This window comes from Arachis hypogaea, chromosome 20 (genome assembly GCF_003086295.3).
Source record: "Arachis hypogaea cultivar Tifrunner chromosome 20, arahy.Tifrunner.gnm2.J5K5, whole genome shotgun sequence".
Lineage (NCBI taxonomy): Eukaryota > Viridiplantae > Streptophyta > Magnoliopsida > Fabales > Fabaceae > Arachis > Arachis hypogaea.
In genome coordinates, this window is record NC_092055.1 from 11,457,289 (window position 1) to 11,482,172 (window position 24,884).

General features: G+C 34.0%; 2 protein-coding genes across 3 annotated transcripts; one reads left to right on the forward strand and one right to left on the reverse strand.

Moving 5' to 3' along the window:
• Nucleotides 1-561: 561 nt before the first annotated feature.
• On the forward strand, nt 562-2,678 carry LOC112785426 (uncharacterized). The gene is made up of 5 exons (XM_025828894.1): nt 562-804; nt 885-1,273; nt 1,585-1,798; nt 2,063-2,263; nt 2,526-2,678. The coding sequence occupies exons 1-5, from the start codon at nt 562-564 to the stop codon at nt 2,676-2,678; spliced, it is 1,200 nt and encodes a 399-aa protein (XP_025684679.1).
• A 10,636-nt stretch (nt 2,679-13,314) lies between these two features.
• LOC112784155 (uncharacterized) lies at nt 13,315-24,320 on the reverse strand. Of its 2 annotated transcripts, XM_072229304.1 has the most exons (5): nt 24,125-24,317; nt 23,976-24,031; nt 23,766-23,897; nt 19,897-21,086; nt 13,315-13,581 (listed from the first exon to the last, which is right to left on the reverse strand). In XM_072229304.1, exons 4-5 carry the CDS (start codon nt 21,071-21,073, stop codon nt 13,556-13,558), a joined length of 1,203 nt encoding a protein of 400 aa, XP_072085405.1. In that variant the 5' UTR covers nt 21,074-21,086; nt 23,766-23,897; nt 23,976-24,031; nt 24,125-24,317; the 3' UTR covers nt 13,315-13,555. The 2 variants fall into 2 exon arrangements, 1 of the variants encoding a protein (XP_072085405.1); XR_003193737.2 differs by lacking the exons at nt 13,315-13,581; nt 19,897-21,086 and adding an exon at nt 21,520-21,784 and having other exon boundaries at nt 24,125-24,320.
• Between the last annotated feature and the right edge of the window lie 564 nt (nt 24,321-24,884).

Below are 24,884 nucleotides of genomic sequence, written 5' to 3' on the forward strand. Positions count from 1 at the left end.
GATGACTTATCTCCTTTTCAATATGTCATTTTTATCTACTTCCGTAAAAAAATATTTCTTGTTTCTGTTGGAAATACTGGCCCTCCACCACCATTTCCACGCAAGGTTCCATCTTCTAGAAGCACTGGCTTTCCATCATCATCTTCACGCAATGTTCCATCTACTGGAAGTGTTGGCCCTCTACCACCAGGTAATGATTCATCTAATATTGACCTTTCACCACCATCTTCTGTTCCATCTGAACCAGCATATATTCCTTTCAGGTATTTTTTTTTTATCATTTTATCATTATATTTTTATTATTAAATTTGTATTGAACATTGTGTATGCTATGAGATCTCAGTTTTAATTTTTTTTATATGTGATTTTAATTTTATTTTTTTATATGTGATTTTATTTTTATACAACTTGCTATTATTTTTATAATTAGTTTTATAATTTTCTTTTTTTTTTAATGTTCTTTCCCAACAAATTCATGAAAGTGGCAAGTCCGGAAAAAAATTTAAAGCTGATTGGAATGAACGAAATACTGTTATATTCATGAAAATATGTAAAGAAGAGATGGTGGCTGGAAATAGACCTGGAACACATTTTAACAAAGTTGATTGGGCAAATTTAAAAACAAAATTCTTGAAAGAGACTGGTTTAAATTATGAGTCTAAACAGTTTAAAAACAAGTGGGAGGCTATGAAAAGAGAATGGGGACTATGGGCTAAACTAAAAGGAAAAGAGACCGGTCTTGGTTGGGATCCTATTAAGAAGACCATACAAACAAGTGATGATTGGTGGGATGCTAAGATTCAGGTATGTTACATTTTTTAAAACTATTTCAGAAATATCAATTTTATCGAGAGATTTTTAATTGTCATTTTATCGTTTCATAGGAAAATCCTGATGTGGCAAAATTTAGAGAGGAAGGTCCAAAACATCTTGATGAAATGGAGTTTCTTTTTGAAGATGTTGTAGCTACTGATGTAGGTGCATGGGCACCTTCTGAAGATATAAATGATAGTTATAACGATAGATATAATGACGAAGATAATGGTAATGAAGAAGAAGGTTTAGAAGATGAGTTAAATGATGAATCAACGCCTCCTAATGCAATGAGACAAAAGAGAAGAAAGGTTGAAAAAGGGTCTGGAGCCTCTCAACTTTCAACTCAACTAGAACGTATAATTAATGTGTTTGAAGGAGAAAAGGCCAACGAAATAGCTCATAAAAATAACGTACCAAGTATATCTATTTGTTTAGCTGTTCTCAAACAATTACCTGGGTTAGAAGTGGGGAGTGATATATTCTTTATAGCTACAAGACTAATGGCAAAAAGATCGAATAGAGAGATTTTTATGGGGCTAGAAGATTCTGCCTTACAACTTGGTTGGTTGAAGACTCATAGTTTAGCAGATGTGTCTGGTTCTTAAAGTTTTTTTGCTAGAATGTCTCTTTTTAATATATTTATGTGTTGGTCAAAAAATATTTTCTATGATTATATTTTTTTATTATTTTCTATAGTTGTTTGCTATTTTATATCTAATATGTGAACTAGTATTTATTTGATATTAGTTTAAAATATTTGTATAACAGGATATCTAAAAGCTCAGCTGAAAGTTTGTCAACTGAAAGTTTGATGTCAGATACAAATGTGTCAGACGAAGAATTTGAAAACAAACAAAAGGTTGCAGCCAAACGTAAGAAGAAGACAATGACTTTAATAACAATTGCAACTTGTGTTGATTATTTTCTAAAGTACGTTGTGAAAAATCCACGAAGAACTTCAAGATTGACAGGAAGTGGTTGGGTAAATGAACTTTTAAATGGGCATCCTATTCGTTGCTACCAGCAATTTAGGATGAAAAAGCTTGTGTTCCTTCATCTCTGTGATGTTTTATAAAGTACTTACAATCTGAAGACAACAAAAGAGATTGGAATTCATGAACAAGTAGGTATATTTTTATATATCATTGGACAACCAGGTTCAATACGTAATGCAAAAGAGAGATTCTAACATTCAGGAAAAACTATTTCTAGACAATTTCATTGTGTATTGGATGCTATTTGCAAGCTTGCTCAACATATTATTCAACCAACTGATCCACAATTCATAGATACTCCAGTGGAAATTAAAAATGATGAAAGATATTATCCATATTTTAAAAATTGCATTGGTGCAATAGATGGAACTCATATACCTGTTGTTGTTCCTGCCGACAAGAAAATTCCATACATTGGTAGAAAGGGGATTACAACTACAAATGTGATGGCAGTATGTGATTTTAACATGTGTTTCACATTTGTATGGACAGGTTGGGAGGGATCTGCACACGATACTAAAATTTTCAATCAAGCTGTGCGTAGACAAAGTCTTCATTTCCCTCTTCCTCCTAAAAGTTAGCATATGAGACTGATATTATTTATATAAGATTAAACTCTTTATTTTTATTAACTGATTTTATGGTGCACTAAATTTTTACTAGATAAGTACTACTTGGTAGATTCTGGCTATCCGTGTTTTATGGGGTTCTTAGGTCCTTATAAAGGTCACATATACCATCTTCCGCATTTTAGATTGGGTCCTAGAGCAAGAGGAAGAAATGAAGTATTCAACTATTATCATTCTAGCCTTAGATGTACCATTGAACGCTCATTTGGATGTTGTAAAGCAAGATGAAAAATCTTAGGTGCCATGCCATCGTTTTCCTTAGACACACAAGTTAGAATTATTGGTGCTTGTATGGCTTTACACAATTTTATTCGACGGAATGACACAACCGATGAACAATTTGAAGAATTCTATGAAAATTTTGATCCTATGGGTGAAGGTGAAGGTGAAGTAGAAGAACCAGTTTCTAATGATATTACGTGGGAAGAACCGAATGCTGAAAGTGTTAGAAAAATGGAACTAATTAGAGAACAAATAAAGAATCAATTGCCTGATCGATTGTAATCTTAGTGGTTTGGTTATGTAAAATCAACCTTCAATAATAAAAAGTATTTGTTATCATCGTTATTTTAATATTCATTCTCTTATGTTAAAAAAATTGTATTTTTTGAGTTATTTATCCAAACACTACAACTTTAAAATAAGTACTTCTATAGTTAAAAATTCAAACACAAAATAACTTATTTATAAGCTACTATTAATAAAAATCCTTATACTTTAATCTCTTTTTCCAAAAGAACTTATTTAAGTTATTTAGCTAAACTGGGCCTTACTATAAAACACTTATTTACTTTTCTCTTACTACTAATATAATATTAATATATTATCTTTATAGTAGTATAATAGTATTGGTAAATACTGATAATAGTATTTTTTTATTTATACTTTATTTTATTACCTCTTTCTTATTTATCTTATTTATTTATTTATTTCACAACACGTTATCAGTACGAGACTCTGATCAAATTTTTAGGAAGACTCAGGTAACAAATTTTCATTATGTCGAAACTCTCTCATCTTGAATTCAATGCTCTTGATATATCTGGAAACAATTATTTATTATGAATATTAGATGCTGAAATCCATCTTGATTCAATGGATCTTGGAGATACCATTAAGGTTGAAAATAATGCATCCCAGAAGGATAAAGCCAAAGCCATCATTTTTCTTCGTCGTCATCTTTATGAAGGATTGAAAAATAAATATCTCACATTAAAAGATCCTGCAGATCTTTGGAAAGACCTTGAAGAAAGGTACAATCATAAAAAAACGGTGATACTTCCTCAAGCTCGATATGAATGGACGCACTTGCGTCTACAAAATTTTAAATCTATAAATGAATATAATTCTGCAATGTTTCGAATCACCTCACGGATGAAATTATGTGGGGAAAAGATAACTGACTATGATATGTTGGAGAAAACTTTCTCAACCTTCCATGCCTCGAATGTGTTCCTGCAGCAGCAGTATCGAGAGAAAGGGTTTAAAAAATATTCTGAGTTAATTTCTTGCCTTCTTGTTGCTGAACGCAACAATGAGTTGCTTTTAAAAAATCATGAAGCGCACCCAGCTGGCGCCGCCCCATTTCCTGAAGTAAATGCAGCAAATTACCCCAGAAGAGGTAAATGGCAAGCTTTTAATAACAAGAAAAATTATGGAAAGAAAAGGAATTATATTCAAAAGAGAGGATCTCACCAGAAGTGGGATAAAGAAAGAAATATCGGGCAGAATAACTCAACAGAGGATAAGTGTTTCTGTTGTGGTGGAAAGGGCCATTGGTCACGTACCTGCCGTACCCCAAGGCACCTAGTTAATCTTTACTAGGCATCTTTGAAAAAGGACGACAAGGGAAAAGAATCGAATTTCGTTTCAAATGATGCTGAAAATTCCACCACTCATTATGATGTATCTGATTTCTTTGAGGATCCTGAAGGAAATATTGGTCATTTGATCAATGATGGAATAGTTTAATGTGTGAGATTGTTAAGCATTCATGTAAATAAATAATGTAAAGAACTTATTGTTAAGTTTTAGTTTCTATGTATTTAAGTTTTAAATATGATGTATATAAATAATGAAATATTAATGTTTATGAATTTTGAAATCATTAAATGTGTCAAGTTTTAAAATAAAATTTTAGTATATGACATTATTTTTATGTGCAGTATTTCTTAGAAAAATAATTCCGATCAAGTATTCAATTTAACTGTGCATACTACTCATTTTATTATTATTTGTCTTTGAATAGAATGGCAAGGATATGTAATGAAGATGTATGCCTTGCGGATAGAGCGAGTTTGCACAATATTCTCAAAAGTGATATATATTTTACCCATCTTGTGCCAAAAGAAGAATGTGTTAATACTATAATTGGCTCAGACAATGTGATTGAAGGTTCCGGAAGAGCTATAATTTTGTTTCCCGGAGGAACAAAATTCATAATAAATAATGCACTGTTGTCAACCAAGTCTCGAAGAAACTTGTTGAGCTTTAAAGATATTCGCCGAAATGGATATCATATTGAGAGTATGAATGAGGGAAATCATGAGTACTCATGTATCACAACTCATGATTCAAATAAAAAGGTTATATTAGAAAAGTTGCCCTCACTTTCATCTGGGTTGTATTATACCAAGATTAGTGCAATTGAATCACATGCCATTGTAAACCAGAAGTTTACTATCCCAAATGAATTCATAATTTGGCACGACCGATTGGGTCATCCGGGAACAACCATGATGAGGAGAATTATTGAAAACTCCCATGGACATTCACTAAAGAACCAGAAGATTCTTAAAACTAGTGAATTTTGTTGTGCTGTATGTTCTCAAGAAAAGTTTATTTTAAGGCCATCACCAGTAAAGATTGGATTCGAGTCCCCTGAATTCCTTGGAAAGGATTCAAGGTGATATATGTGGACCTATTCATCCACCATGTGGATCTTTTAGATATTTTATGGTCTTAATAGACGCATCTTCGATATGGTCACATGTGTGCTTATTATCTTCTCACAACCTGGCGTTTGTGAGATTACTGGCTCAAATTATTCGATTAAAATCACAATTTCCAGAAAATCCAATTAAAGCAATTCGTCTTGATAATGCTGGTGAATTTACTTCCCAAGCTTTTGTTGCTTATTGTATGGCTAATGGAATAAGTGTTGAATATCCAGTAGCTTATGTTCACACACAAAATGGGTTAGCAGAATCACTTATTAAACGCCTCCAATTAATTTCTAGACCCTTGCTTATGAGAACAAATCTCTCAACCTCGGTTTGGGGGCATGCTATTTTACATGCCGCAGCACTTATTTGTTTGAGGCCAACGAGTTACCATCAGTTCTCTCCTATGCAACTAGCTTTTGGCCAGCAGCCAAATGTTTCTCATTTAAGAATATTTGGGTGTGCGATATATGTTCCCATTGCACCACCTAATCGTACCAAAATGGGACCCCAAAGAAAATTGGGGATATATGTTGGATATGATTCTCCCTCTATAGTAAGGTATCTTGAGATACAAACGAGAGTTGTATTTAAAGCCCGATTTGCGGATTGTCATTTTGATGAATCAAAATTTCCAACATTAGGGGGAGAGAATAAGCTTCCTGAAAAGGAACTTAACGGAATGCATCATCGTTGATGCATTTAGATCCTCGATCAGGGCAATGTGAACTAGAAGTTCAAAAGATTATACATTTGCAAAGAATAGCAAATGAATTGCCTGATGCATTTTCCGATACAAAGAGGATAACCAAGTCATATATACCGGCGGAAAATGCCCCAATTCGGATTGATGTCCTAGTTGGACAAATTGCCACCGAAGCAAATTCACGCCAAAAGCGTGGCAGGCCTGTCGGTTCCAAAGACAAAAATCCTCGAAAGAGAAAAGAGGTAAATATTATTCATGTTGAAAAAGACATAGTAGAGACACCTGCAGTTGTCCAAAATTCTGATATAGTTTTAACGCCAGAAGACGTTCAGGTACCTGAAAATTGTGAAAATGACGAGATCTCGATAAATTATGTCTTTACAGAAAAGAAATGGGACCGAAATAAGACAATTGTCAATGAAATATTTGCATATAACGTGGCATTAAATATCATGCATAAAAGTAAGGATCTTGAGCCAAGATCAGTCGAAGAATGTCGACAAAGGAATGATTGGCCAAAATGGAAAGAAGCCATGAAGGCTGAATTAGACTCACTTGTAAAACGTGAAGTCTTTGAACCTGTAGTCCTTACACCAGAAGATGTAAAACCTGTTAGATACCGATGGGTATTTGTGAGAAAACGAAATGAGAAAAATGAAGTTGTACGCTACAAAGCTCGACTTGTAGCACAAGGTTTTTCTCAGAGGCCAAGTATAGATTATGAAGAAACGTATTCCCCTGTAGTGGATGCGATAACATTGCATTATTTGGTCAGTTTATTTGCATCTCATAAACTGCATATGCATTTAATGGATGCGGTAACAACCTATTTATACAGCTCATTAGATTGGGATATCTATATGAAAGTCCCTGAAGGACTAAAGATATCTAAACCATCCAATAAATATTCACAAGGGTTATACTCAGTCAAATTGCAAAGATCTTTATATGGTCTAAAGCAATCTGGACGAATGTGGTACAATCGTCTTACTGAGTATCTGGCCAAAAACGGATTTAAGAATGATGATATTTGCCCATGTGTTTTCATAAAGAAAACTGCATCTGGATTCATTATAATTGCTGTGTACATTGATGATTTAAATATCATTGGAACTCCTGAAGAGATTCCAACAATTATAAAAACTCTAAAAGAAGAGTTTGAGATGAAAGATCTTGGAAGGACTAAATTTTATCTCGACCTGCAGATCGAGCATATACAAAATGGGATCTTTATTCATCAAACAACATACACAGAGAAGATCTTGAAAAGATTTTATATGGATAAGTCACATCCATTAAGTACTCCAATGATCGTAAGATCTTTGGATGTGAAAAAGGATCAATTTCGTCCTAAAGAAGAGAATGAAGATATTCTTGGTCCTGAAGTACCATATCTTAGTGCAATTGGAGCGCTAATGTATCTTGCTAATAATACGCGACCTGACATATCATTCGCGGTGAATTTACTAGCAAGATATAGTTCCTCTCCAACCAGAAGACATTGGAGTGGAGTCAAACAAATCTTTCGATATCTTCATGGAATGGTTGATATGTGATTGTTTTATCCCTATGGATCCAAGTCAAACCTAGTTAGCTATGCAGATGCCGGATACTTGTCTGATCTACATAAAGGGAGATCTCAAATAGGATGGTGTTCACATATGGTGGTACAGCTATATCATGGAGGTCCACGGAACAGATGATAGCAGCAACCTCCTCTAATCATGCTGAAATACTGGCGATTCATGAAGCTAGTCGCGAGTGTTTTTGGCTGAGGAGTCTGATTCAATATATCCTGTCATCATGTGGACTGATTGATCATAAGATAGCTCCAACTGTCCTGTTTGAAGATAATACACCATGCATTGCTCAATTTAAAGGCGGATACATCAAAGGTGATAGAACAAAGCATATTTCTCCCAAATTCTTCTTCACTCATGATCTTCAAAATCAAGGGACAATTGATGTCCAACAAATTCGTTCAAGTGACAATCTGGCAGATTTATTCACAAAGTCACTTCCAAAATCCTCCTTTGAAAGATTGGTACATGAGATTGGGATGCACCGATTTCGAGACATTAAATGATGTTGACAAGAGGGGGAGACTGTACTCTTTTTTCCTTGGTCAGTTTTTTTTCATTAGATTTTTCTTGACAAGGTTTTTAATGAGGCAGTCCCCGTCACAAAGGATATTGTACTCTTTTTCCTTCACTAAGGTTTTTTCCCACTGAATTTTTCTTTAGTAAGGTTTTAATGAGGTATATTCCTAAATGGGCATTCAAGGGGGAGTGTTGTGATAAGGTTAAATTGAATGCCCATTAATGTGGGCAGTTAGTTTTCATTTTCAATGCTGAATGAAGAACTTCATATGCCTATATATAGAGAAATAATCCTATGAATATTACGTACAGCAATAATAAAAACTAAAATATTCCCTCTCTCTCTTTCTTACTATAAAGCACTTATTTACTTTTCTCTTACTACTAATATAATATTAATATATTATCTTTATAGTAGTATAATAGTATTGGTAAATACTGTAATAGTATTTTTCTATTTATACTTTATTTTATTACCTCTTCCTTATTTATCTTATTTATTTATTTATTTCACAACAATTTAGACCAAGTTGATTTGGTCGACTTATCAATTAATTCGTCCGCTTGAACAACGGTCAGGAATTTGAATCATATTTTGTGTATCATTTAATCAGCAATAAATTTTTTACATAACATTTGGATCTATGACAAATTAATTTTTAATTTATCGGACTATAGAATATTTGTTAAATTTTTTTTTGACCTGCCTCTTGTCTGAAAATAAAATGTATATATACATTATAGATTATAGAATGTATAAATTAATTTAAAATTTAATATTATATAATTAACAATTTATATATAAGTTTAATTTTAAGTAAAATTATAAAAATTTTAATTTTAATTTATTTGTTTAATTTTATATTATTATCTTTATTTTTATTCTTTTAAGTAGCCATTTTATTTATTCATTTTTCTATATTATATTTAAGTACTATAGTATAAATATAAAATTATTAGATAAAATATAATTTTAAATATAATATAGTCAAAATTAATATTTAATTTTTTAATTTTATTTTTCATGATTCACAATAATACTATGTATTTTTAATAATATTATAACAAAATAATATTAAAAAATATAAATAGTTAAAAAAAAGAGAGGATATATGAATGATAATTAATGAATATAATTAGACTAAAAATAAAAAAATTAAAAAATATATAAAGAGTATGATATATAATTGATTTAATTTTTTAATTTTATTTTTATGACTCACCGTAGTACTATATATTTTTAATATATTATACTTAAATAATATTAAAAAATATAAATTGTTGAAAGAAAAACAAATGATATATGATATAACTAATGAATTTAATTAGACAAAAAATTAAAAAAAAACCTAAAAAATTGTACAGATATAATGTTTTTGGAAATTTATTATCTAATATATATGTTTAGCAAACTTAAAAAAAAAGAGTTGTGATTATCAACCGAATTCTTCAAATACTTATGTCAAATATTAGTAAGAATCAAGGAAAAAGAATAAGTGACATAAAAATTAGTAAGTATAAAAAAAGAGGATGAATTATATTTTATTACTTAATTTATACATATTAAAGAGAAATAATATTAATATTAAAATCATCTAGTATCTTATATAAAAGTAAAGAGTAAGAGAATATAAAAAAATAGAGTAACCTAAAGAAAAATAAATGACATAAAAGTGAAAAGAAAAAGAAAAATGAAGAATTCTAAGATATAATTCTATATAATAATCATAAGAAAGAGTGAATATAAAATATGATGAATTATGTTTATACCTAATAAAGAAAAATAATATTAATATTGAAGGCATATATTATCTCATATAAAAGTAAAAAGTTAGAGAATATAAAAATTATAGGATAACCTAAAGAAAAATAAATGTCATGAGAGTGAAAAAAAATAAAAAAGATTCTTAAATTATAATAATGAGACACATGAGAAGTAAAAATAAAAGATTTAAAAGTAATTCCGTTAGAAATAAAAGGATTAAAAAGTAATTCAATTAGATAAGTAGTAAACAAAATTTTTAATTTATCTTTTATAATACTATGTATTTTTAATAATATTACAACTAAATGATATTAAAAAATATAAATAGTTAAAAGAAAAGAAAGTGATATATAAATGATATAACTAATGAATATAATTAGACTAAAATTAAAAAATAAAAAAATGTAAAGGACATGATATATAATTAAAATTAATATTCAATTTTCTAATTTTATTTTTCATGACTCACGATAGTACTATATATTTTTAACATATTACAACTAAATGATATTAAAAACTATAAATTGTTGAAAGAAAAAAAATGATACATAAATGAGAATTTATTAACATAAATGATACATATATATAGGTCTAGTATTTTAGGAATTTATTACCTAATACATATGTTTAGCAAACTAAAAAAAATTGTGATCACCAACAGAATTCTTTAAATACTTGTACAAAATATTAGTAAGAATAGAGAAAAAAGAATAAATGGTGGCATAATATTATGTGAAAAGAGAAGATAAAGATGTGTGAAGTAAATATTGATTTATATAGAAAATATAAAAAGAGTAAGTATGAAAGAAGAAAATGAATTATGATATATTATTCAATTTATAGTTATTAAAGAAAAATAATATTAACATTGAAACTATACAGTATCTTATATAAAAGTAAAGAGTAAGAGAATATAAAAAGTATTAAGTAATTTAAAGAAAAATAAATGACATAAGAGTGAGCAGTGGCGGAACTTGAAACAAAATTTTGGGGGCACATAGAAGATAATTGTCAAAATACTTTTGATATAGACCCCATTTAAGATAAGCTCGTCTAATCTCATCTCTCTGGTTTGGGTGATATTGCCAAATTTAAAGCCGTTTTTCAGAGTCTCGTTCCAAAAAATTAAGGTCAAACTCATCAGATGTAACTTTTTGAACTTTTAAAGGTTGTATCTCACTTTTTTCGTGATTCATTAAAGTAGAAGAACTATCTACAGGTGTTGATATTGTAAAAGTTATATGTTCTCCTTCTTAAATATTAGCCTTCCTCTTAAAAAATGCATCAATTCTTTGATTTTTTATTATTATTTTATATAAAAATTTGAATATATATCCTGTAGAATTGTAAAGAAGAAGTTAGAAGGACAAATATTGAAATTTATTATATTTATTGAATTTTTTTTTATCAATTTATACAATACAATAATATTAATACTTATTGAATATTCTATTATTTTTTATCATATAAAAAATTAAATTAAATAAATAGTAAAATATAAAATAATATTAAATTAAATAAATAAAAAATATCTAATTTTTTATATTTGAACTTAAAGGTGGAGAGAAGTGTTGCTTATTGAACTTATTGGGTACTTTAAGTCATAGTAAAATATTTAAACCAATTGAATTATTTTTTATTTTTCGAAAAAGTACTACTAATTTTTTTATAAAAAGTTTGGGGGGCCATGGCCCCCTGTTGCCTGAACTAAGCTCCGCCACTGAGAGTGAGAAGGAAATGAGGAAGAATCTTAAGTTGTAATGCTATATAATAATTATAAGAAAGAGTGAATATAAAAAAATATGAATTATATTTATACCTAATAAAAAATAATATTAACATTAAAGACATATAGTATTCTATATAAAAATCTTTAAAAAAAAATAAATGTCATGAAATGAGAATGAGAAAAAAAAATCTAAACTATAATAGTAAGCAAGCATATAAAGAGTAGAAATAAAATAATTTAAAAGTAATTTAATTAAAAATAAAAAATATAAAAAATAATAACATTAAATAAGTAATAAGTAAATTATATCAATTAATTACTTATGTTAACATGGCATAATATTAAAAAGTTGAATGAACTACTAACTCGGTCCTTGTCTATTTTTCAGTTCATGTCCTCTACTTCCGTAATACAACGTAGTTTCTGTGGGTGTTTCTTCGTCAACTCTAAACGAAAAACGCTCACTTATCAGGTTCAAAAATGGACATGAACTTAATTGTCTCTAAATTCAAATTAGTTAGGGGTTTATTTGTCCTTATTTTTTAAACAATATTTTTTTAATTATTTTTTTATTCATTATATTAATATTATTTTTTAAATAAATTATTGAATATATGGTATAATAAATACAAACTAATTAATAAATTATTCAAATTTAAAAATATCATTTATTATGAAATTAAATAAATAATTCTCAAATATAATTTTTAAATATATAAATAATAAATATTAAACTACAGTTAATACATTAATAATAATAACTCTATGATATACTATTAATATTATGATCTAGTTAATTTTCACAATAAAATAAAAATTAATAAACACATTATTTGATATATAGTAAAAAATTTTTGAGTAATAACAAATTTAATTTTTTCTCATTTTAAAATAAATTAATAATTCTATTTAATATCTTTGCACTAAAATACACTATGAATATGCTACTAATACTAAATGATATATATATATATATATATATATATATATATATATATATATATATATATATATATATATATATATATATATATATATATATATATAAAGACCATTTATAAACTCAACAAACTCAAAACATCAATAATATTATTAATCTATTAATAATACATATTGTCATAAGGTACAGATCGATGAAGATTTATCAATATAAGAATAATGTGATTTATCAATATAAGAATAATGTAGATTAGCTAAAATTTTATGTACACTAAAATTTAATTAAATTAACATATTTTATTCAAAATATTATTAATAGATTAATAATATTATTAATAATTTATATATATATATATATATATATATATATATATATATATATATATATATATATATATATATATATATATATGTAACACCCTAATTAGCCTAAGCCTTACCTCGCGTCGTAAAGCCAAGGTCAATCAGAGATTACGACAGTTCTAAACTCATACATAATATATATATATATATATATATATATATATATATATATATATATATATATATATATATATATATATATATATATATATATATAGAAAGAATAGTATAATCTAGAAGCCCGATGAAAGATATAGCTCAAAAACAGAATTTCGAAGCACAAACGTACTAACGGAGCTACTAGCTTAAGGCATAAGAACCAGAGAAGATATAACAAAAGATAAGTATATAATATCATAGGGAACTAGTCACGACTCACGGAGTTTAAGCCGGCTAGCCATATACTGATATACAAAACCATACAGTGAAAACAGCTTATACAAGTTTTGTTCTCTCAAATACATGCCTCTAGGCAAAACAAAATACAAAAAGAGAGATGTATAAACAAAATAAACCAAAAAGAACTCCAAAATGATCCAAGATTCTCTGCTCCTGTCACCAACCAAAGCAACTCACCGAGGTGGGTTGCGACCTGCATCTGAAAAACACAACAACAATATGGTATGAGAACCGGCGGTTCTCAGTATGGTAACAGTTCCCAGTGATATAGGATATAAGACCCCGGGACGCCAAAGGCAATCCTAAGCTTCATATCAATCACAAGATTCAACTTAAAGCATTCTAAAACATTTAAGCATAATATACCAACTTGACTTAAATAAACCAGGTTATCTATCTTAAGGGATTTCTATTCTAACCAAACACCGCTGTCCCACAGCCTTCACCAACCAATCCTCCATGCGATCCCATCGCCACCGCCTTCCGAACCTCCTCAATCCCAGCAGAAAACACAGATAATGTTCAAAGCAAGTAAAGCACAAGTAGTAGCATATATGGCAAATAATTCAGATAGCAAGTAAGCATGTTATTCAATTAGGTAAACCATTACAAGTAGACAAAGCAAACAAGCAGATAGAAAATGCATATGATGAATGCCTGCCCTACTGGCTGTGATATCACATTGTCGGTTCAACTGCCAACCCGACACATCTCCATGGAGACGTCGCCCTTCGGATTTCTCATATGGGAACCCCCGAGATATAGTGCCCGGATCACTGTCCAGGTACCGGCGCCTGCTCGCCCTATAGATCCGAAGGGATGCGAGCGGGATATTCTTGCCTCAGACCTCACATCTCAACGTAAGCGGGATTAACCACCGTCCTTACGCCGCCGCCGCTACCTCGACAGGCAGGATTAACCACCGTCCCTGCTAGGCGCATAGCGTCTCAAAATATCATGTAAAAATATTATTTCAATGGTTTTCAAAAGTATTTTCAGCATACATAGATCCACCACTTCAATCCGAGTCCCCGACTCATCTCAACCACTGTCCCTTTATAACTCAGTTTTCAAATACCAAAACTCTATCATTCCTCATCTCATATACCAATCATCCTTCACCTAACGTCAAACCATTCTCAGCACGCCAGAAACCTAGGCCTCCATTTTCTAATTTACCTTAAAATCATGTACTAGAGCCCTTAATTTATATCCCATGTTCTAATAATCAAAACTAGGCCCAAACGTTTTAAAATGCTGTTATAGAAGCTTACAACCTTGTTGAAAAGGCAAAATAGTTGAAAACAAATAAATTTTTGAGAAACAGGACGTGTGCACCCGCACATATCAGAAGTAATGAAATTCTGCAACTTTGGAAAATTTCATATTTTTAACACCAACTTTGAATGATCATAACTTCCTCTACCAAATTCCAATTTTTTACAAACTTTATATCGATTCGAACAGTTTTCAATAAGCTTTAATGCTAAACTAATTTCAATAGATTTTGAAAACCAAGGCATAAGTTATGATTAGACAAAGTTCACCAAAAGTCAACTTTTACCAAGTCTCACAAGAATCTCAATTTACCAACTTTCATAACCCAATCCAACCAAAACCACATCAATTCTATCACATATCAGAATTTACCATTTTTCATATCCAATTTACCACTCCACCATATATAATCATTAATTCTCACTATCAAATACATAATAATACCCTTACTAACCATCATCATTATTAATTTCAACATCAAACTCCAACATCATACTATCAACATCAATATAACCATTTTCAACAATCCCAACACTCACCTTCAATTACCAAAAATATCAATATTTATCATCCATTATCAACCACATCAACAAACCCTCATCAACAACAATAAATCATACATCCCTCATCAACCTGTATAATCATTAAATTCCAACAACATCATTATTCATCATCAATCATTAAATACCAACAACCTCATCAACAACACTAATCATCAATACTCATTAATACCAACAATTCTCCATAATCATCCTTAATCACAATATTCCAAGGATACCAACAATTAACATCAATTTACACATAATCATTCATACACCAACAACATTCAATCCTATCTTAGGGTCAACTAGCCTAAGTGTCCATGAATATTATATACTACATAGAGGAAACCGAAACCATACCTTAGCCGATTCCCTTTATGCACCCAAACTCAAAATGAGCACCAACAAGCTTCCAACCATAATCCAAGCTTTCAAATCCACTCCAACAAGCACAAATAAGTTCCAAAAGCTCCCAAAGCCACAATAATCAAACTATATACATATAAATCACCACAAATCAACCTAGGGTTCAACATAAGCATAATCTCACAAGGGTTTAAGAGCTTTTACCTTTCCCAACAGATTTGATAACACAAATCCAAAGCTAAGCAAGGATTAGAGCAAACCTAAACATCCAAAATCACAAAAACCCATTTAACCTAAAACTCTAATAAAATCCGAAATTTTGAAGAGAGAAACTGGGAAGATTTCGTGATTATCTTGAGGGTTTCTTGGGTGGGTTTTGTAGATCTCTTCACAAGGAACGCGTAGCCGCAAACAGTGCGGCGATCGGAGCTCCGTAGCTCAAGATATGAGCTTGGGAAGTTTGAAGTGAATAGTAACAATCGTGAAAAGCTCTCACCTCTCTCCTCACTTCAGCTGCTATTGTGTTTAAGTTATGAGGGTGAAAGTGGCTGAAATAGGTTCATTTAAGTGTATTTATATGTTGGGCTTGGGCCTAACTTGGGCCCGGTCCAACACGTTAGCGTTTTTAGCCCTTTGGCCTAACTTTGGGCCAAATCTTTAAAATTAAAGCCCGGTTTTCCATTTCTAATGTTTTTCTAAGGTTTTTTAACGGTTTTCACTTTTCTCGTGCGGTACCAGGCAGACTTGAACCGGTTCAACTGCCGGTTCGCGATTTTTCACGGTTTTTCATAGAAAGCACATTTTCTGACTCAGAAAGACTCACTGAGTCCAAAAATCACCTTTAAATCCCCAAATTCTCTCTCTAACTTTTTGGAATCTAATTTGGGCAATTAATCACTTAATTAACCGGTTGATTAGTTGCGGTTCTTACATTCTCCCCACCAAATAAGAAATTTTGCCCTCAAAATTTGAATTACCTGAGAAAAGCTCGGGATAATCATTTCGCATCTCAGACTCCAATTCCCAAGTGTGCTCTTCTACTCCTGCTCGCTCCCAAGCAACTTTAACTAATGGGACATCCTTTCCTCGCAGCTTCTTCACACTAGTGTCATCGATCCTCACTGGTGTCACTTGGAGAGTCAAGTTCTCTTTCAACTTGACCGATTCAGGCTCCAACACATGAGCCGCATCCGACGTGTATTTACAGAGCTGTGACACGTGGAATACGTCATGCAAGTTAGACAGATGAGGTGGCAAAGCTACTTGATATGCCACCGGCCCGAATCTCTTCAAAACCTCAAACGGTCCTATATATCTTGGGTTCAACTTCTTGGTCTTGATTGCTCTTCCAATCCCAGTTGTCGGTATAACCCTAAGGAATACGTGTTCTCCCACTTCAAACTCTAAGGGTTTCCTTCTCTGATCCGCATAACTCTTCTGTCGACTTTGGGCAGTTAAAATCCTTGCACAAATCTTCTTAATGTTCTCAGTAGTCTCTGCTATCAAATCTGGACCCAAAACACTTACTTCTCCAAATTCATACCAACAAAGTGGAGACTGACACTTTCGTCCATACAAAGCCTCATACGGAGCCATCCCAATGCTTGCATGAAAGCTGTTGTTATATGCGAACTCCACCAATGGCATGTAACGATCCCAACTCCCGGGTTGATCCAACACACATGCTCTCAGCATATCTTCCAACGTTTGAATAGTCCTTTCCGATTGTCCATCTGTTTGTGGATGATACGCCGTACTAAGACATAGCTTCGTACCGAAAGCTCTTTGGAAAGCTCCCCAAAACCTTGATGTGAATCGGGGATCACGGTCCGATACTATGCTTGACGGCACACCATGCAACCTCACTATCTCCTTGATGTATAATCTTGCCAATTCCTCCATAGAACAGTTTAGTCGGATAGGCAGAAAATGAGCGGATTTGGTTAAGCGATCTACGATCACCCAAATCGCATCAAACCCCGACCTAGTCCTCGATAAACCGGTAACAAAATCCATAGCAATTCCTTCCCACTTCCACTGAGGAATCTCAAGTGGTTGTAGCATTCCTGACGGTTTTTGATGCTCTATCTTCACTTTCTGGCAGGTCAAACATTTGGATACCACTGTAGCTACATCACCCTTCATCTCCGGTCACCAGAACATCTTCTTCATGTCATAATACATCTTCGTGCTCCCGGGATGAATAGAAAATTCACTGTTGTGAGCCTCCAACAGCAAGTCTCGCCTCAAACTCCCAACATCTGGTATGCAAATCCTTCCCTTGTATCTCCATAACCCTTCATCATCCTTAGTGAATTCTTCGCGTCTCTTATCACCAACTGGTTGAAACAATTGCTGAAACTTCTGCTCATCTTGCTGCGCCCTTTGTATTTCTGATTTAAACGTGCTTGAAATCTGTAACTAGTTCAAACAAGCTCTTCCGGCAACTTCACTAATATCCAGCTTAAGATCTACAAACTTATCCACTAGTTCTTCTTCCTTGATTCTCATCCAAGCAATTGTTAAAGATTTCCGACTCAAAGCGTCTGCTACCACGTTTGCCTTTCCAGGGTGATAACTCAACTCGAAATCATAATCTTTAAGCAACTCCATCCACCTTCTCTGGCGCATATTTAGCTCTTTCTGATCAAAGATGTACTTGAGACTCTTATGATCAGAAAAGACGCTAAACCTTACTCCGTATAAGTGGTGTCTCCAAATCTTCAATGCAAACACAATTGCCGCTAATTCCAAGTCATGAGTGGGGTAATTCACCTCATGCGGTCTCAGCTGACGCGATGCGTAAGCCACCACATTCTGGTGTTGCATCAACACGCAACCCAAATCCTTCAAAGAAGCATCACAATATACCTCAAACGGTTCATGCGGTTCCGGTAGGATTAGAACAGGTGCTGAAGTTAATCTCTGCTTTAACGTTTGAAAACTTTCTTCGCACTCCGACGTCCACTCGAACGGCACTTCTTTCCTTGTCAACTTTGTCATTGTTAGCGCAATCCGGGAAAATCCTTCGATAAATCTCCGGTAATATCTGGCTAAACCCAAAAAGCTTCTGACTTCCGTCACAGTCGTCGGTCTTTCCCATTCCATCACCGCTTCTACTTTAGAAGGATCTACAGCTATTCCTCCCTTACTCACCACGTGGCCTAAGAACTTTACTTCCTCCTTTCAGAACTCGCACTTTGATAACTTAGCGTATAACTTCCGCTCCTTTAAGATTTGCAGTACAATCCTCAAGTGTTCCTCATGCTCCTTTACCGTCTTAGAGTAAACTAAGATGTCATCTATGAAAACCACCACGAATTTGTCCAAAAAGGGACGAAACACTCTGTTCATGTAATCCATGAAAATAGCAGGTGCATTCGTTAACCCAAAAGACATTACCGCAAACTCGTAGTGTCCATAGCGTGTTCTAAAGGCAGTCTTAGGGATATCCTCTTCCTTCACTATTATCTGGTGGTAACCGGATCTCAAATCAATCTTGGAAAACACTCCAGCTCCTTGCAATTGATCCATCAAGTCATCTATCCTTGGCAGCGGGTACTTGTTCTTTACTGTCACTTTATTTAACTGTCGGTAATCCACACACAAACGCATCCCTCCATCTTTCTTCTTCACCAATAAAACTGGTGCTCCCCACGGTGATACACTCGGTCGAATGAACCTCTTATTCAGAAGCTCTTCCAACTGAGTCTTTAGCTCTGCCAGCTCTATAGGAGCCATTCTATACGGTGCAATCGATACTGGTCCGGCTCCTGGCACCAATTCAATCGCAAACTCAATTTCCCTTTGAGGTGGGAACTCAGGGATATCTTTCGGGAACACTTCTGGAAAATCTCTAACCACCGGAATTTGATCTAAGTTCTGGGCATCGCCCAATGCATTAGCAGCCAACAGAATATAACCCTGACACTCCTCCCCACTATAATGCACCATTACAGAGTTCAGGTAATACCCCGTAGCTACCACTGCTCCATTTTCTCCTTCCGGCATAAACCGAATTGTCCGTTCAAAGGAATCCAACAAAATCCGGTTCTTCGACAACCAATCAAACCCCAAAATCATCTCCAGCCCCACCATTGGTAAACAGATCAAATCGTGTACAAAGTCTCTACCCTCAAGCTTGAAACCTACTTGTCTACAACCTGACCTAGTCATAACTGTTTGATGCGGAGTATGTACATGTAGATCAAAAGGTAACTCTGATACTTTCAAGCCTAATTCCTCAACTTTAGCAAATGAAATAAACGAATGCGAAGCTCCAGTATCATATAATGCAACTGAGGATTTATCACCAATTAGACATATACCTTTCATCAAAGGATCTGCCTTGGAAGCATCCTTGGCATTCACAGCAAAGACTCGACCTTGATGCTGACTCTGGCCCGCATTCTGATTCCTCCCACGAGGGCAATCCCTCGCAATGTGGCCAGGTAACCCAAACTTGAAGCAACCACCTAAACCAATCTTACATGAGTCATAAGGGTGAAAATGTCCACAATGATCACAAGCTAAATCCGGAGAACTCTTACTCTGATTTCCTCTGCCTTTAGCATACTGAAACTGATTCTGATTGTTCTTTCTGAAACCCCCTTGGCCTTGAGGAGTATATCCCCCTCTTTTGAAGCTTTGTCCTCTAGGATAAAAATACTTGCCACGCCCACGACTAGAGCTCCCTCCATGAGTGTCCTTAGATGCCGCCACTGTCTTGGCATACTCCTCCACTACCCTTGCTTTGTTCACCAAGTCGGAGAAGACACGGATCTCCATAGGAGCCACAGCAGTCATAATGTTGTCCTTCAAGCCCCTTTGGTACTTAATGCACCTCCAGCTCTCGAAAGTCTCCGGGTCACCCTGACATACCCGAGAAAACCTACAAAGCTCTTCGAACTTGTTGGTGTACTCTGCCACAGACATGGAACCTTGCTTCAGCTGCATTAGCTCCATCTCCTTTGCTTCCCTTGCAGACTCAGGAAAGTATTTCTTGTAGAAAGCCGTTTGGAACACCTCCCATGGAATGTTGGCGTTCTGAAGCTGTAGCAAACGACACTCAGCTTGCCACCAGGGCTGGGCCTCTCCCGCTAGCTGATAAGCGGCAAACTCTACATATTGATTGAGAGGAACATGCTGCGCCTGTAAAGCACGCTCTATAGCCTGGAACCAGTGGTCCGCTTCAATAGGATCTGTGGATCCTCGGAAAGTTGGCGGATGAACCTTGAGGAACGTCGCCAGGATCATCGGAACTCCTCCTGTGTTATCGCCATTACCCTCAGCATTATCATTGGTATTCCCTTCGCCATTCCCATTTTCGTTGCCATTTCCAGTCGGTTGGCCCAATCTCTGCACTGCTTGCAGAGTCGCAGCAGCATTAGCTTCCATGGTGTTAGCGAGATTCGCCATCGCCGCCATGAATTCGGCGTGATTGTCAGCTGGATGCTCATTCCTACTTTCCCGTGTACGCGTTCGACCTCGCCCGCGAGTAGCCATGTAGGATTCTTGTCTACACAATACAATAGATATCAAGGTGATCAGTCTCAATATCAAAAGTTTAGTGCTTCAATTATCCCAAACAGACACTCACAAACAAGCATGCTATGCATATATCAAACCGATAACCTAATAGCATCAAAGAAAAGACACACAGAGTATGCAATGAAGCACAATCGGTCCATCTCTCAGGCTCACGAGGACGAACCGCTCTGATACCACTAAATGTAACACCCTAATTAGCCTAAGCCTTACCTCGCGTCGTAAAGCCAAGGTCAATCAGAGATTACGACGGTTCTAAACTCATATATATATATATATATATATATAGAAAGAATAGTATAATCTAGAAGCCCGATGAAAGATATAGCTCAAAAACAGAATTTCGAAGCACAAACGTACTAACGGAGCTACTAGCTTAAGGCATAAGAACCAGAGAAGATATAACAAAAGATAAGTATATAATATCATAGGGAACTAGTCACGACTCACGGAGTTTAAGCCGGCTAGCCATATACTGATATACAAAACCATACAGTGAAAACAGCTTATACAAGTTTTGTTCTCTCAAATACATGCCTCTAGGCAAAACAAAATACAAAAAGAGAGATGTATAAACAAAATAAACCAAAAAGAACTCCAAAATGATCCAAGATTCTCCGCTCCTGTCACCAACCAAAGCAACTCACCGAGGTGGGTTGCGACCTGCATCTGAAAAACACAACAACAATATGGTATGAGAACCGGCGGTTCTCAGTATGGTAACAGTTCCCAGTGATATAGGATATAAGACCCCGGGACGCCAAAGGCAATCCTAAGCTTCATATCAATCACAAGATTCAACTTAAAGCATTCTAAAACATTTAAGCATAATATACCAACTTGACTTAAATAAACCAGGTTATCTATCTTAAGGGATTTCTATTCTAACCAAACACCGCTGTCCCACAGCCTTCACCAACCAATCCTCCATGCGATCCCATCGCCACCGCCTTCCGAACCTCCTCAATCCCAGCAGAAAACACAGATAATGTTCAAAGCAAGTAAAGCACAAGTAGTAGCATATATGGCAAATAATTCAGATAGCAAGTAAGCATGTTATTCAATTAGGCAAACCATTACAAGTAGACAAAGCAAACAAGCAGATAGGAAATGCATATGATGAATGCCTGCCCTACTGGCTGTGATATCACATTGTCGGTTCAACTGCCAACCCGACACATCTCCATGGAGACGTCGCCCTTCGGATTTCTCATATGGGAACCCCCGAGATATAGTGCCCGGATCACTGTCCAGGTACCGGCGCCTGCTCGCCCTATAGATCCGAAGGGATGCGAGCGGGATATTCTTGCCTCAGACCTCACATCTCAACGTAAGCGGGATTAACCACCGTCCTTACGCCGCCGCCGCTACCTCGACAGGCAGGATTAATCACCGTCCCTGCTAGGCGCATAGCGTCTCAAAATATCATGTAAAAATATTATTTCAATGGTTTTCAAAAGTATTTTCAGCATACATAGATCCACCACTTCAATCCGAGTCCCCGACTCATCTCAACCACTGTCCCTTTATAACTCAGTTTCCAAATACCAAAAGTCTATCATTCCTCATCTCATATACCAATCATCCTTCACCTAACGTCAAACCATTCTCAGCACGCCAGAAACCTAGGCCTCCATTTTCTAATTTACCTTAAAATCATGTACTAAAGCCCTTAATTTATATCCCATGTTCTAATACTCAAAACTAGGCCCAAACGTTTTAAAATGCTATTATAGAAGCTTACAACCTTGTTGAAAAGGCAAAATAGTTGAAAACAAATAAATTTTTGAGAAACAGGACGTGTGCACCCGCACATATCAGAAGTAATGAAATTCTGCAACTTTGGAAAATTTCAGATTTTTAACACCAACTTTGAATGATCATAACTTCCTCTACCAAATTCCAATTTTTTACAAACTTTATATCGATTCGAACAGTTTTCAATAAGCTTTAATGCTAAACTAATTTCAATAGATTTTGAAAACCAAGGCATAAGTTATGATTAGACAAAGTTCACCAAAAGTCAACTTTTACCAAGACTCACAAGAATCTCAATTTACCAACTTTCATAACCCAATCCAACCAAAACCACATCAATTCTATCACATATCAGAATTTACCATTTTCCATATCCAATTTACCACTCCACCATATATAATCATCAATTCTCACTATCAAATACATAATAATACCCTTACTAACCATCATCATTATTAATTTCAACATCAAACTCCAACATCATACTATCAACATCAATATAACCATTTTCAACAATCCCAACACTCACCTTCAATTACCAAAAATATCAATATTTATCATCCATTATCAACCACATCAACAAACCCTCATCAACAACAATAAATCATACATCCCTCATCAACCTGTATAATCATTAAATTCCAACAACATCATTATTCATCATCAATCATTAAATACCAACAACCTTATCAACAACACTAATCATCAATACTCATTAACACAAACAATTCTCCATAATCATCCTTAATCACAATATTCCAAGGATACCAACAATTAACATCAATTTACACATAATCATTCATACACCAACAACATTCAATCCTATCTTAGGGTCAACTAGCCTAAGTGTCCATGAATATTATATACTACATAGAGGAAACCGAAATCATACCTTAGCCGATTCTCTTTATGCACCCAAACTAAAAATGAGCACCAACAAGCTTCCAACCATAATCCAAGCTTTCAAATCCACTCCAACAAGCACAAATAAGTTCCAAAAGCTCCCAAAGCCACAATAATCAAACTATATACATATAAATCACCACAAATCAACCTAGGGTTCAACATAAGCATAATCTCACAAGGGTTTAAGAGCTTTTACCTTTCCCAACAGATTTGATAACACAAATCCAAAGCTAAGCAAGGATTAGAGCAAACCTAAACATCCAAAATCACAAAAACCCATTTAACCCAAAACTCTAATAAAACCCGAAATTTTGAAGACAGAAACTGGGAAGATTTCGTGATTACCTTGAGGGTTTCTTGGGTGGGTTTTGTAGATCTCTTCACAAGGAACGCGTAGCTGCAAACAGTGCGGCGATCGGAGCTCCGTAGCTCAAGATATGAGCTTGGGAAGTTTGAAGTGAATAGTAACAATGGTGAAAAGCTCTCACCTCTCTCCTCACTTCAGCTGCTGTTGTGTTTAGGTTATGAGGGTGAAAGTGGCTGAAATGAGTTCATTTAAGTGTATTTATATGTTGGGCTTGGGCCCAACTTGGGCTCGGTCCAACCCGTTAGCGTTTTTAGCCCGTTTGTCCTAACTTTTGGCCAAATCTTTAAAATTAAAGCCCGGTTTTCCATTTCTAATGTTTTTCTAAGGTTTTTTGACGGTTTTCACTTTTCTCGTGCGGTACCAGGCAGACTTGAACCGGTTCAACCGGTTCAACTGCCGGTTCGCGATTTTTCACGATTTTTCTTAGAGCACATTTTCTGACTCAAAAAGACTCACTGAGTCCAAAAATCACCTTTAAATCCCCAAATTCTCTCTCTAACTTTTTGGAATCTAATTTGGGCAATTAATCACTTAATTAACCAATTGATTAGTTGCGGTTCTTACAATATATATATATATATATATATATATATATATATATATATATATATATATATATATATATATTATGTTTAGGGTTTAGGGTTTAATATATAATATATATATATATATATATATATATATATATATATATATATATTATGTTTTATTTCATTTAGTATCAATAGCTTACTCATA

What these genes read in the sequence shown, in the direction of transcription:
- LOC112785426 (XM_025828894.1), top strand. Translation starts at nt 562, where the DNA reads ATGGTGGCTGGAAATAGACCTGGAACACATTTTAACAAAGTTGATTGG. An exon ending in GATTGACAGGAAGTGGTTGG is followed by an intron (nt 1,799 to 2,062) that starts GTAAATGAACTT and finishes GCTATTTGCAAG; the next exon opens with CTTGCTCAACATATTATTCA. An exon ending in CAACTACAAATGTGATGGCA is followed by an intron (nt 2,264 to 2,525) that starts GTATGTGATTTT and finishes TGGGGTTCTTAG; the next exon opens with GTCCTTATAAAGGTCACATA.
- LOC112784155 (XM_072229304.1), bottom strand. Translation starts at nt 21,073, where the DNA reads ATGGCTACTCGCGGGCGAGGTCGAACGCGTACACGGGAAAGTAGGAAT. An exon ending in GGCAGATCCTTTGATGAAAG is followed by an intron (nt 13,582 to 19,896) that starts GTATATGTCTAA and finishes TGTGTTTTTCAG; the next exon opens with ATGCAGGTCGCAACCCACCT.